Below are 12,445 nucleotides of genomic sequence, written 5' to 3' on the forward strand. Positions count from 1 at the left end.
CGGGGACCCACGATATTGTCCACGCGTTGTTGTGTGAAAACGTGCACCGCAACGCACGTTCCTTTGTCAGACGTTTTGACAGTGGACGCAAGCGGCATGCCCATTCAAGATATCGAGGCTTTTGACTTTACGACTGTTATCTTTGAGAAATACGACAGCTTGTTCGACCGATTGGGTGTTATTGACAGGGAGATGGCAAAGCTGGGTCACCTCCTGAAAGAACGGGTTCCCATCTTCGAGCGAAAATCAAACAACACGCAGGGCCAGAGCAATAATCAGACGGCATCTGCGGCGACGTCTTCTGCACAAATTTCGCCATGGCCAGCAAGTGGTCCCGCCATGGCAACATCCATGGAGATGCCACCGCCGCCCCTGCCATCGCCAAGTCAACAGGGAGCCGCGCCGCCTGCGACCGCCGCGGACGAGCGGGTAGGGCAACTCTTCAAAAAAGCGAGGGACACGTACCTGCGCAACGTGGAGATTATGGACGCAAAAACACGCAGCAGTGCTAAGATGATGGAAGAAGACGAGGATGGGCAGGAGGAGACGACAAACTCGTATGCGTACAGGAGTTCCTTTTTGGAAATAGAGAGACGGCGCCTTGTAAAGTTCTGGACGGAGAGAATTGAGCTTCTGGATAAGCTCACCGACGTTGAGAAGGAATTGGCAGATGCGAGAGACAATGGGCTGATGCCCTGGGCGAAGGCTTCTTGATTGTACAGGCGTCACGCATGGGAGTAGGTTGGTGACAAACTGTATCGGGCGGTAATTTGTAGAGGCGCTTGGGAAACCAGGGTTCAGGTAGATATCAACGAGCGTACGGATGCGGGGACAAGGATGCCAAGAAAGGGTATGGGATGTTTGCTATTTTGATTCACTTTGTAATGTTTGTGATGTTATTTTATTTTGTGTTGTACTCTATGAAGTGACAGCAGTTTTGAAGCAATTATTTGCCACTCTGTAATAAAAACATCAATATTCAAAAAGAAAGAAGCCAAGGAGAATGAGATCCACAAAGCACCCATAAACTCAATTCATGATTCTATTGGTATTGTTGTTGACTTGGATCGTTGCCGGCCACTGTGTTGATATTAAGTGTAGAGTGCTGCTGTGGAAGGCCTTGCCATACCTACACCGTCGATACTTATGATCTAGTGCACGGTTCTAGTAAAATCAAGTACTCCTTGTCTGAGTTCCTCCAAGTCTCGTAACGGCTTCTTTATGGTCACGAGCATACGTTTGCGATGTGTACTTAGTCTCAGTGCATACTCAATGCATTGTGATTTGCTTCTCACATCCAAACACGCTCTCATGCATCACCTGTTCTTTTTGTTCAACAGACCAGTGGGACGCCGTAGCTTGGCGATAAGTATGCCTGATAAGGTGGTGGCGACGTGCCAATATCGGTGGATGTAGCCCCTCAGCAGGCGTGCCTCCCCGCCAAACAGGACCTAGTGTGGGTCTCTGATGGTAGGCCCAGCAGCCTGTTCACGTTTTTACTTGCGCCATCACCGCGGCTGCCTCTGGCTCGCTTGGATTGGAAAGCTCTCACCGCACAGCGCATTCCACGGCATTCGATCGAATCGATGTATTGCGACCACAACGCCGTTTGCCTTTTGTCGTTTGCTTGTGCCTTGAACCTTTCTCACGACGACCCCTGCCAATTGCCCAGTTGGCCCCTCGGTAAGCCCTCTCTGTGATTGGCCCCACGGCCTGTTGCATAATGACGAAAAACTGACTGTTTTGCCCTTCGTGGCGTTTCCCAGAACATTCCGCACTTGACTGCCTGTTATTCGCCGGCTCACAATTGTTGAGTCCTGCCATACCCACAGCTCGACTTTCCCAACACACTCTTCCGTTTCGCGGTGTAGACCTGCCTTCGACCTGTGCCTCTCACCAGACACCGTCCAAGTTCGCGGTCGACTTCAACCTTCCCTGCAACGTCCTCCCACACAAGCAACCGCACCTCTCCACAACACACACGATGGCCAGCATGGATGTTGACTCGGCGGCTGACGCCGCCAAAACCACCGTTCCCGGTATGCACGGCTCGGTTGCTGTCCCTCTTGTCTGTTCTCTTCTCGCTTGCTAACCTAGTCGTTTGTAGTCGTCGTTCGGCACCAAGGCAAGAAGTACGAAGTCGACGTGGACGTCTCCGAACCCGGCGCCATCTTCAAATACCAAGTGTTCAGCCTGACGGGTGTCCAGCCCGAGAACCAGAAGATCCTTATCAAGGGCAAGCAGGTCAAGGACGACACGGAGATGTCGTCACTCGGCCTCAAGCCGGCGCAGGCCATCATGGTCCTGGGCCAGCCGGGCGCCGCGCCTGTGCGCTTCGAGGCGCCCAAGGAGAAGCCCCGCTTCGTGGAGGACATTGACGGCAACGACGCGGCCCTCCACGACAACACGCCCGGCGGCCTGACCAACCTCGGCAACACCTGCTACCTCAACGCGTCCCTGCAGGCGATGCGCTCGATCCCCGAGCTGCAGGACTCGCTGGTCAACCGCTTCCAGGGCGATGCCACCAACACCTCCCCGACGCTGGCCCGCCAGCTGCGCGAAGTGTACTCCCGCATGTCCGCCTCGCACGCCTCCTACGTGCCGCAGTTCTTCCTCAACACGCTGCGCACGCTGAACCCCCGCTTCGCCGAGCGCTCGCGGACCGGCCAAGGCTATGCGCAGCAGGATGCCGAGGAGGCCTGGACGTTTATCATGGACAACCTGCGGCGGACGCTGTTTGTCAAGGACGAAGCCAAGGCGCTTCCACCGGCAAAGGAGGGCGAGGCTGCGGCAGCGACGAGCTTGGCGACGACTGTGGAGTCGGTGCCGGAGGACGGCCAGAGCGCCGGCGCCGGCGCCAGCGCCAGCAGCTCTGTGAGCACGGTCAAGCGGTACCTGGCGGGCGAGGTGGAGAAGACGCTTGTCTGCGACGACCCCGCCGGCCGCACGGAGGCCGAGTCGGCGCCCACGACCGAGACGTTCCTGACGCTGCCCTGCCACATTAGCATCTCCATCAACCACCTGCGCGACGGCCTGCTCGCGGGCCTGACGGAGAAGATTGAGAAGCACTCGGAGCTGCTCGGCCGCGACGCGACGTACACGTCGACGATGAAGATTGCGCGGCTGCCCAAGTACCTGACCGTGCACTTTGTGCGCTTCTACTGGAAGCGCGACATCCAGAAGAAGGCCAAGATCATGCGCAAGGTCACGTTCCCGCACGAGCTCGACGTCTCCGAGATGTGCACCGACGCGCTGCGCGCCAAGCTGGTGCCCGTGCGCGAGAAGGTGCGCGACGTCCGCAAGGAGCTGGAGGAGATTGACCGCACCAACAAGAAGCGGAAGCGCCGCCTGTCGATGGAAAAGAAGGCAGAGGCGGCCGCGGCCCGGTTTGGCGCCGCGCCAGGCGCCAGCAGCAGCAGCAGCGACGACAAGAACAAGGACAAGAAGAATGACAAGAAGAATGACAAGGATGACAAGAAGGAGGGTGCCGAGGGCGAGGCCGAGGATGTCGAGTACAAGACGGACGCACAAATCGACGGGGAGAAGCGGGCGTCGCTGGAGAAAGCCAAGGAGGAGCTGTACCAGCTGGTGCGCCCGCGGCTCGAGGAGGACCGCTACGCCAACCACACGGGCCTGTACGAGCTGCGCGCGGTCGTGACCCACCAGGGCGCGGGTGCCGACAGCGGCCACTACACGGCCTTTGTCAAGAAGGGCTCGATTGTGAACCCCAAGACGGGCCACAAGTCCGAGGAGGACGGCAACTGGTGGTGGTTCAACGACGACAACGTGACCGAGGTGGGCAGCGAGCGCATCGACCAGCTGGCCGGCGGCGGCGAGTCGCACTCGGCGCTGATTTTGCTGTACGGCTCGGTGCCGCTCCCGCTGCCCGAGAGCCGGGTGACGGAGCAGTTCTTTACGTCCTGAGGAGAATGTATCAAGATTGCGGCGGCGGGGGGATCGACGCGCCCTTTAAGAGCATGATAGCAACGGGCTGACGGCAGGCGCATGAATGAGACCTAGACAGGACCATGAACGGCGTAATCTTAGGAAGCATTCAAGTGAAAATACACGGGCTGTGTTACTGTGTTCGCGAACCCGTCTTTCTGTGCGCGCCGTCTCAATACCATGTTGAAGCACGTTGGCTGTGTCTTATGCATCATGCTCCAGATATCGGATAAAGACGCAAACACATGCCGTATCAACGCATGGTGCATGCATCATAACAAGCAGCGCATGTCAGCCTTGCCGTTGACGGGTGCTCTCACCATATACTTTTAGCCAAGTTTCGTAATCCATGACGACGCAGGCAAACGCAACCGCTTTCTCGGGACCGGAACGTACATCTCAGGCCCGGTATTGCCCCGTGTTCCCGCAGCACGTGGCATTTAGCATGTCGGGAACGGAAATATGCTTGGAACACGTTCTGGCCCGTGGGGGTGCACCTGTCGTTGAGTTTGGAGGCTTTCCCGTATTTGAAATGCAAAGTAATGATGTTTTCCAAAAATAAAAAAAAATTAAAAAAATTAAAAATTAAAAAAAAATAAAGATAATTTATCTTCAGGTATTTGCCGATTTTCCTTTTCTTTTTCTGTCTCTCTTCTTCTAGCTCATTTCTTCTTATCTCTTATTATTTCCATCGCACTATAGTAGCAACATAACATTGACAAAACGTTCTGCACAAGTTTCACAACTCTGCAAAGCCCTGCCATAGCCAAAAAGGCGGGAATCGATCTGCGAGCAGCTTCCGCGTGGTGCACTGCCGCCGACGGTGAGAAAGGCGCGACAGGTAATTGACTCTGCATGGATCAGAACACTGACAGAGGAAGCGCACAGGGAGTGAAACGTAACGTAGAAACGTGGGAAGAAAACGTGTTGCGCACGGAGAACAGCCAGCACAGATGTTGAACATCAACTTGGCCTGCACGTGACACATATTGCACGACACAAATCTCCACAGTCTCACTCGGAGAACACGAATAGTGTCGCCTTTCCTGTTCCCTTTCAATCATTTCGAGACAGATTGGCAATCAACATGCAACAGGGCCCTTTTTCTCAGCTCTGCATCTCAAAATAGGCCCCTAAGACCCTGGTTGCTTCCAAACAATACGTTGCCGTGGGTTTCCAACTCTTGGTGCCAGAATTCCCATAAGTATGCACGCACCGCCACAACGCCACACACCAATGGACCACACCTAATCTACGTTCTCCACGCTTGCCCAGCCTGTCCCGCAGGGCTTCACCGATCCCACTAGCCAACACGACGCAGGCCCCTGGAACCCCTCTCTCACATAGCAAGGACAGCCCCTTACTCGAGCATCTCTGCCCCGCCATTCCATATTGCTGCTGGAGTCTCACTGGACAGCAGCTGCTTGCCAGTCGTAACATGTCGCTGCCTCGTCCTGGTGGGCTGGTCCACCGCCTTCCCGATGCTCGCCTGTTTCCAATGAGCTGCGTTGGGCTGGCAAAATTTTTGCTGGCGCAAGTCCTATTTTTTCAGAGCAATTAAATTTAAAGCAAAATAAACTCGGAAAATCAATCAGCAGCTAAGATTTTCATTGCTGCTTCCCCAGGTGGTCACGTCCACCTGAGGCAGGCACGACCGCCATCGCCATAACGACACTGCACGGGAAAGAGCGACTAAGAAGATATATTTCAAGTAAAAAATAGATACAAAAGGGGCATCTGTTTCTGTCCTAAACAATCCAATCCATTTTACGTCAACTTTTGCATCAAGAATCGCATGCCATCCGCATAGAACAACAAGGGAGCCAAGACCGTGCACGCCGTCACCTCAGCAAATAGCGGTGCGTTGTGCAATTAAGACAGCGGCCAGGCCCCCCTAGAGCAAGTCCCCCACCTCCCAGCAAGGCAAACCAGCAACGACCCGCCCCAGTATTTTCACCGAATGGCTCTCCCCTAAAAAACACTGAAGCGACCACAAACAAAAAAACGCCAGGAAAACAAAAGGGTCCAACCTCGCAGCCCTCACCACGCCTGCACTCGTCGCTTGCCTGTCTCGAGTGCGTTTCCCAGTCCTCTGTCGGAGCCAGTCGAGCATTCGGTCTCCAGTCCGTGGCCCTCTGTGATTGCGACCTACAGTCGGCCCTTCTATCGACCTCGTCCTTTTGCTCTCCCTCCCGTTCGCACGCCGCCTCGACGACGCATTGGCCTCTCTATCGTACCGCTCCCGTGAGCGTCTATTCCGTTCCTTCTAACCCGTCCATACCGGGTCTCCTGTCGGCGGTCCGGCTCGCAGCTGTTTCGCACCCCTCCGTCGGCCCATTGTCCCTTCGACAACCACCTGCGCGCCCGCCGCCCTCGAGCCAACCTCCCACCAGCACGTCGCAACGCGCGACACAGCCCGCCGACATGTCGTTGGACGTTGAAAGCATCAAGAGCTGGATTGTCGCAACGCTCGACGCCGATGGCAATGTCCGCCAGTCGGCCGAGGCTCAGCTAAAGCAGGTATGTTGGCACCGGCTCCGCCATTCTGGGCTGCCCTTCGAGTTGCTTTGGTAGTGCTGCTTTGGCACCTCTGCCTTGGCATCTCGGCGGCACAAGCCCGGCTTCACTCCTCCATTCGCTGACGTTGTTCTCGTCACACTCTAGGCCGAGGCCATTGAAGGTTTCACCGGTGTCCTTCTCACCATCCTCGAAACCGAGCAAAGCCAGAATGTTCAGCTCTCTGGTACGCCTATTCCAAAAGCCCCTTCTCCCTGACTGACAAGTGCTGCACAATCGCATGCGACTCTGGACTGGTCTTGGCTTCTAACACCTGCTCTTTCCGCCCCAAAATAGCTGCCATCTACGTCAAGAACCGCGTGAACCGCGCATGGACCTTTGTCGACGTCTACCCCGACGAACGCCTCCTGACCGAAGACGAAAAGACCCAGGTCCGCAACCGCCTTCTGCCCATCTTGGGCTCCGCATCCGGCATCGTGCGCCAGCAGCTCGTGCCCCTCCTCCAGCGAATCCTGCACTGGGACTACCCAGCAAAATGGCCGACCTACATGGAGTACACAATGCAGCTGCTGTCGACCAACAACGCACAGGGCGTCCTGGCCGGCATCCAGTGCTTGCTGTCCGTGTGCAGGACATACCGCTTCAAGGCATCCGGCGGCACCAGCCGCGACGAGCTTACCAACATTGTTGAAGCTGCCTTTCCCCACCTTCTCAGTCTCTGCCAGCAGCTGCTCGAGCTCGACAGCGAGGAAGCCGGCGAGATGCTGCACTATGCCCTCAAGATCTACAAGCAGGCCGCGTGGCTCGACCTCCCACAGCGCCTCAAGACCGACAACCTCGCCTGGTGCACCGTCTTCTTGCGCACCGTCTCCAAAGACCCACCCGCCTGCTCGCTGGCCGAGGACCCGGCCGACCGCGAGAAGCACCACTGGTGGAAGGCCAAGAAGTGGGCCTACTTCAACCTCAACCGCCTGTTCATGCGCCACGGCAACACCTACTCGCTCTCTGCCGACGTCCGCGACCAGGTCGCCTTTGCCAACGAGTTTACCGCCAACGTCGCCCCCGAGATCCTCAAGGTCTACCTGCAGCAGATTGAGAAGTGGGTGGCCCGCCAGATCTGGCTCAGCCGTGTCTGTCTGTCGTACACCGTTGTCTTTCTTGAGGAGTGCATCCGGCCCAAGGAGATGTGGCCGCATCTGCAGCCGCACCTGCCCAACCTGCTCACCCACCTGCTCTTCCCCCTGCTGTGCCTGTCCGAGGAGGACATCTCCACCTTCACCGACGAGCCGGACGAGTACCTGCACCGCAAGCTCAACTTTTACGAAGAGGTGTCCTCGCCCGACGTCTCGGCCACCAACTTCCTGGTGTGCTTGACCAAGACCCGCCGCAAGCAGGTGTTTGAGATTCTCCAGTTTGTCAATAACATTGTCAACACGTACGAGCAGGCCACGCCCGAGGAGAAGAACTACGTGGCCAAGGACGGTGCCCTGCGTCTTATTGGCACCCTCGCCCCGATCCTGCTCGGCAAAAAGAGCCCCATCGCCGAGCAGGTCGAGATGTTCCTCGTGCGCTACGTCCTGCCCGACTTCTCCAGCGACAAGGGCATCCTGCGCGCCCGCGCCTGCGACACCATTGAGAAGTTCGAGGCCCTCGACTGGCGCGAGCCCGCCAACCTGTTCACTGTCTACCAGAGAATCATCGACTGCATGTCCGACAGCGAGCTGCCCGTGCGGATAACCGCAGCCCTGGCCCTGCAGCCCCTGATCCGCCACGACGCCATCCGCGACCACATGCGCGCCAACATCCCCACCATCATGAGCCAGCTGCTGAAGCTCGCCAACGAGGCCGATGTCGATGCGCTGGCAAACGTCATGGAGGACTTTGTCGAGGTGTTCTCCAAGGAGCTGACCCCCTTCGCCGTCGCTCTCAGCGAGCAGCTGCGCGAGACGTACTTGCGCATCATCCGCGAGCTGCTCGACCGCGCTAGCCGCCTGGACGACGATGCCGAGGCCAACGAGATTGTCGACGACAAGAGCATCACGGCCCTCGGTGTGCTGCAGACCATTGGCACCCTGATCCTCACCCTCGAGAACATGCCCGACGTGCTGCACCACATCGAGAGCGTCATCATGCCCGTCATCCGCGTCACGCTGCAGAACCGCCTCTACGATTTGTTCAACGAGGTCTTTGAGATTGTTGATAGCTGCACTTTCTCCGCCAAGAGCATTTCGCCCGTCATGTGGGAGGCCTTTGATCTGTTCCACGTCACCTTCAACGGCGGCGCCGAGCTCTACCTCGAGGACATGCTGCCCGCCCTCGACAACTTTGTCCAGTTTGGTGCCGAGCACCTGCGCCAGAACCGCCCGCGCATCGACGCCCTCTTCTCCATGGTCGAGGTGCTCTTTGCCGATCCCAAGGTGGGCGGCTCCGACCGTGTGTGCGCCTGCCGCCTGGCCGAGGCCATGATGGTCAGCCTGCCCGGTGCCATTGACGATGTGGTGTCGCGCTTCATCCGCCTCGCCCTTGCCGGCCTGTCAGGCGGCACCGTCGGCCCCGACGGCTCGGTTGTGCCCAGCGAGGCGTTCTTGGCGACGGGTGCCGCCACCTCCGTGCACCAGGTCAGCCCGCGCTCGTACCGCGTGCACCTGATGGAGATGATCATCAGCGCCATCTACTACAGCCCCGTGCTCGCGCTGGCGGAGCTCGAGGCCATTGGCTGGACAAACCGCTTCTTCACCATGTGGTTCGGCAACATGGACGTCTTCAGCCGCGTGCACGACAAGAAGCTGTGCATTTCGGCCATCGTGGCGCTGCTCTCGCTGCCGCCCAGCAGCATCCCTGCGAGCGTATCTGTTGGCTGGCCGCGCCTGCTCAAGGGTGTCGTTGCCATGTTCCGGACGCTGCCCAGCGCCATTAAGAGTGAGTCCACCCCGCGCTTCACTCCAACATGACATACGATGTGATTTGATTGGCTAACCTTTTTTCCCCCTGTAGATCGTGAGGAGGCACTCCAGGAGGACTTCCAGTTTGCCGGCGGTGGCGGCGACGACGAGTGGGACGACGCCGACGAGGGCTGGGTCGAGGAGGACGGCCCCGCGGACCCCACGGCCGAGACCAAGGACGAGAACACGGCGTACATTGAGTTCCTCAGCGAGGAGGCCCAGAAGATTGAGCGCCTTCGCAGCCACAACGACTCCACCGACGAGCTCGGCGAGGAGAGCTTGCTGCTCGAGTCGTCCCTCGACAAGATTGAGCCTTATCAGCTCTTCCGCAGCGCCATCACACGTATGTTTGCATCACCTACGCTTTTGTTTGGCATCTTTTTGGACGCCTGTGCTAATTAATCAGAACTCGAACGTGACCAGCCGGAGTTCTATCAGGGTCTTGTCGGCCACCTTTCGGCCGACGAGCGGACTGTCATGGAGTCTGTCTACGTCCAGGCCGACCGGGAAGCACAGGCTGCCCAGCTGCTGTTTAACGAGCAGCAGAAGCTACTTGCAGAGAACGGCGCCTCGACCGCCTCCGCCCCGCCGAGCTAGTCGAAAGCTTGTCCTCTGCGCATTCCTCACGCCTCCATTCCATCTCAACCCCCCCTGCCTCTCTCACCAACGGCCGAGCCAAGACCTTCGAACGGCAATGGTGGGCACAAAATGAACCACGTAAATATACCTGAGCATTGGACACTGGGACACTGTATATTCTGCATTGAAGTGTCCGGCCTTTTTTGTGCCCCCTTTTTGACGCGAAATGAAACAAAAAACCAAAAAAAGATACTGCACAGGAAACAAAGAAGGATAAAGGCAACAGCAAATCCCTGATTTGCCGTTTTTATTCTTTGATTCTCGCCACGTTCCCTATATTTTTTTCGAAAAAAGGGACGAAAAATAAGAGATATACTTCATACTCCCGTCATCAACCCACACCTTCTTCCCCGTTGTGTTGTCCGTCGAGTCTTGGCTTTTGGCATACCAGGTTTGCATATTGTTTTCTGTTGTTCACTGTTGGTTATTGGTGCTTTTACCTTTTTTGGTTTCTGCTGCCTTGTTGCATATTTTACTCCCCGTCGGTCACTTCACCATCCCTTGTTCTTTTTTTGTTGCTACCATCCTTCTTGCATATCCCATCCACCCTCCATATAGTATCTTTGTTTGTCATCCACACCAACCTCTACATATATATATCCATTCTTATATAGCAAGTAAGAAGAAAGAACCAGAGAATAGGGGCCAGGAAAGAGAAAAGTGACGGAAACCAGGAAAATCAAGCAAAACAAACGAAAAAAACCACAATACAATCCTCTTCTGAAAAAGATCAACTGCTTACAGCCGGCTGTTTGACGGTGCATTTTGACTGCATTGTACTGTACGTCGTAGCATAGGAGAAGTTGAAAATCCCGAGATAAAATTGTGTTGTATATACAGCTTTTTTGGTTGGTCGTATCCGCCCATCCCACCTCGTCAGTGATACGAAAGCAACGTAAGGGTATGGAGTGACATGACAACGACTAGACTTTTTGGAATTGGAGCATTGGTTTCTTTTTTCTTTCTTTTTTTTTAGCTGACAAGGCTAGAACGGAACATTGTATTTTGGAAAAGTATGAAGATAGGTAAAAGCAGGCGGAAGTCGATGCACGCGTGGTGCGGCCAAAGAAGCGTTCTATCGGTAAGCGGGAGAACGGGAGAGAGGATGAAGGTGGCGTGGAAAGCCAGGGACGGCCGCGGCTTGCCCCTGACGCTGGGCAGACGAAGAGGGCCGCAAGAAAACAAATCGTTTAATCGAACTGGACAGACAAGGGTAAGTAAGTGGCCGTACTCCATGCGTGGGCCTGTCGTGAAGAGGAAGTACGTACTGGTGTCAGGAACGACTCGGCGACGAAGCGCGCACGCGCGTTTAACTGCCACGGTCAGTCAGTAGGCGGTCCATGCAGGGATAGAAGACGAAGACAAAACGACAGGGCCACGCACAAAGAGCTTCATCTCGGAAATCTCCTTGTCGACCTCCTCCATAAACTGGATGATAAAGTCCACGAGCTTGTGCTTGAGCATCTGCTCGGTGTGGAAGTTGGTGACGAGGAACGAGATGTTGTAGCCGTCGACGGCCTTGCGCCGCAGGATAAAAAAGGACTCGGCGCGCTGCGTCAGGAAGCGCGTAAACTTGTGCACCAGGATGTGCTCAATCTCGTCGGCCTGCTTGATCTTGATGCTGACGCGCACGCTGTTGACGCTGGCCTCGATGAGCACGCGCTCGTTCTCGTTGCGCGACACGACGAGCGGCGTCAGCAGGACCTCGGGCGACGAGCCGGCCTCGATCTCGGGCACGTTGTGGCGCTCGGCGGTCTGCGAGGCAAAGTCGCCGAGGCAGAGGGCGACCGTCAGGCTGCTGCGGACGGCCTGCAGGTAGGGTCGGAGGGATTGGGACTGCGGGGGGAGGCGCGGGGACGGCCGCCTGTGTTAGTGGCCAAGCTTTCGCACAGTAAGAGACATGCGTAGTGCAGGACGGACGGGGCCGCCGAGGGACAGAATGCGTCTGGGAAGCGCCGATCGATGCCGGAGCGTCGTCGTCGTCGGCAACTTCATGTCGCGCGGGCCATCATCGCCTATTGTCACTCACCATTGTGTCGGAGGTTCAGAAACGTCGATCAGTGTTTGTAATGTAAGGAGAAGAGGGAGACGCGCGTAGAAGAGCGCGCGGCTGGGCGCTGTCCGGTCCTTTGGAGTCGGTGGTCGGGTGCGAGATGTTGCGCCGCTGGTGACGTCGTCGCTGGACAAAGAGGGGAGAGAATGCGAGGGAGCAATTGGCGGGGATCGTTGCGGGCAATAGCTACCGGGTGCTGTCCCGCAGAACCGCTCGAGAAACTGTCGTCGCCCTGTATGTCTGGGAAGCCCGTGGGTCAAGGACAGGACGGCGTCTCGTGATGCTTCGTCGTGGGAATTTTCTGGTCGTTGGAATCCCGTGTGTCCCGCGCAAGTGCGAATCTCGGGGC

The 12,445-nt window shown here is 56.8% G+C and overlaps 4 protein-coding genes across 4 annotated transcripts; 3 read left to right on the forward strand and 1 right to left on the reverse strand.

Moving 5' to 3' along the window:
- Window positions 1–96: 96 nt before the first annotated feature.
- Window positions 97–714, forward strand: SPBR_05327 (uncharacterized protein; the record flags this gene model as incomplete). Its single annotated transcript, XM_040763604.1, has 1 exon — window positions 97–714. One exon carries the CDS (start codon window positions 97–99, stop codon window positions 712–714), a length of 618 nt encoding a protein of 205 aa, XP_040615508.1.
- A 1,270-nt stretch (window positions 715–1,984) lies between these two features.
- SPBR_04809 (ubiquitin carboxyl-terminal hydrolase 14) lies at window positions 1,985–3,924 on the forward strand (the record flags this gene model as incomplete). Its single annotated transcript, XM_040763086.1, has 2 exons — window positions 1,985–2,039; window positions 2,108–3,924. The coding sequence occupies 2 exons, from the start codon at window positions 1,985–1,987 to the stop codon at window positions 3,922–3,924; spliced, it is 1,872 nt and encodes a 623-aa protein (XP_040615509.1).
- Window positions 3,925–6,369: 2,445 nt separating this feature from the next.
- SPBR_04583 (uncharacterized protein) lies at window positions 6,370–10,001 on the forward strand (the record flags this gene model as incomplete). Its single annotated transcript, XM_040762860.1, has 5 exons — window positions 6,370–6,465; window positions 6,610–6,688; window positions 6,799–9,381; window positions 9,457–9,747; window positions 9,811–10,001. 5 exons carry the CDS (start codon window positions 6,370–6,372, stop codon window positions 9,999–10,001), a joined length of 3,240 nt encoding a protein of 1,079 aa, XP_040615510.1.
- A 1,232-nt stretch (window positions 10,002–11,233) lies between these two features.
- Window positions 11,234–12,038, reverse strand: SPBR_05253 (uncharacterized protein; the record flags this gene model as incomplete). The annotated part of the gene is made up of 4 exons (XM_040763530.1): window positions 11,234–11,242; window positions 11,312–11,356; window positions 11,427–11,879; window positions 11,964–12,038. 4 exons carry the CDS (start codon window positions 12,036–12,038, stop codon window positions 11,234–11,236), a joined length of 582 nt encoding a protein of 193 aa, XP_040615511.1.
- Between the last annotated feature and the right edge of the window lie 407 nt (window positions 12,039–12,445).

The sequence above is a fragment of the Sporothrix brasiliensis genome (assembly GCF_000820605.1).
Source record: "Sporothrix brasiliensis 5110 chromosome Unknown Cont21, whole genome shotgun sequence".
Classification (NCBI taxonomy): Eukaryota; Fungi; Ascomycota; class Sordariomycetes; order Ophiostomatales; family Ophiostomataceae; genus Sporothrix; species Sporothrix brasiliensis.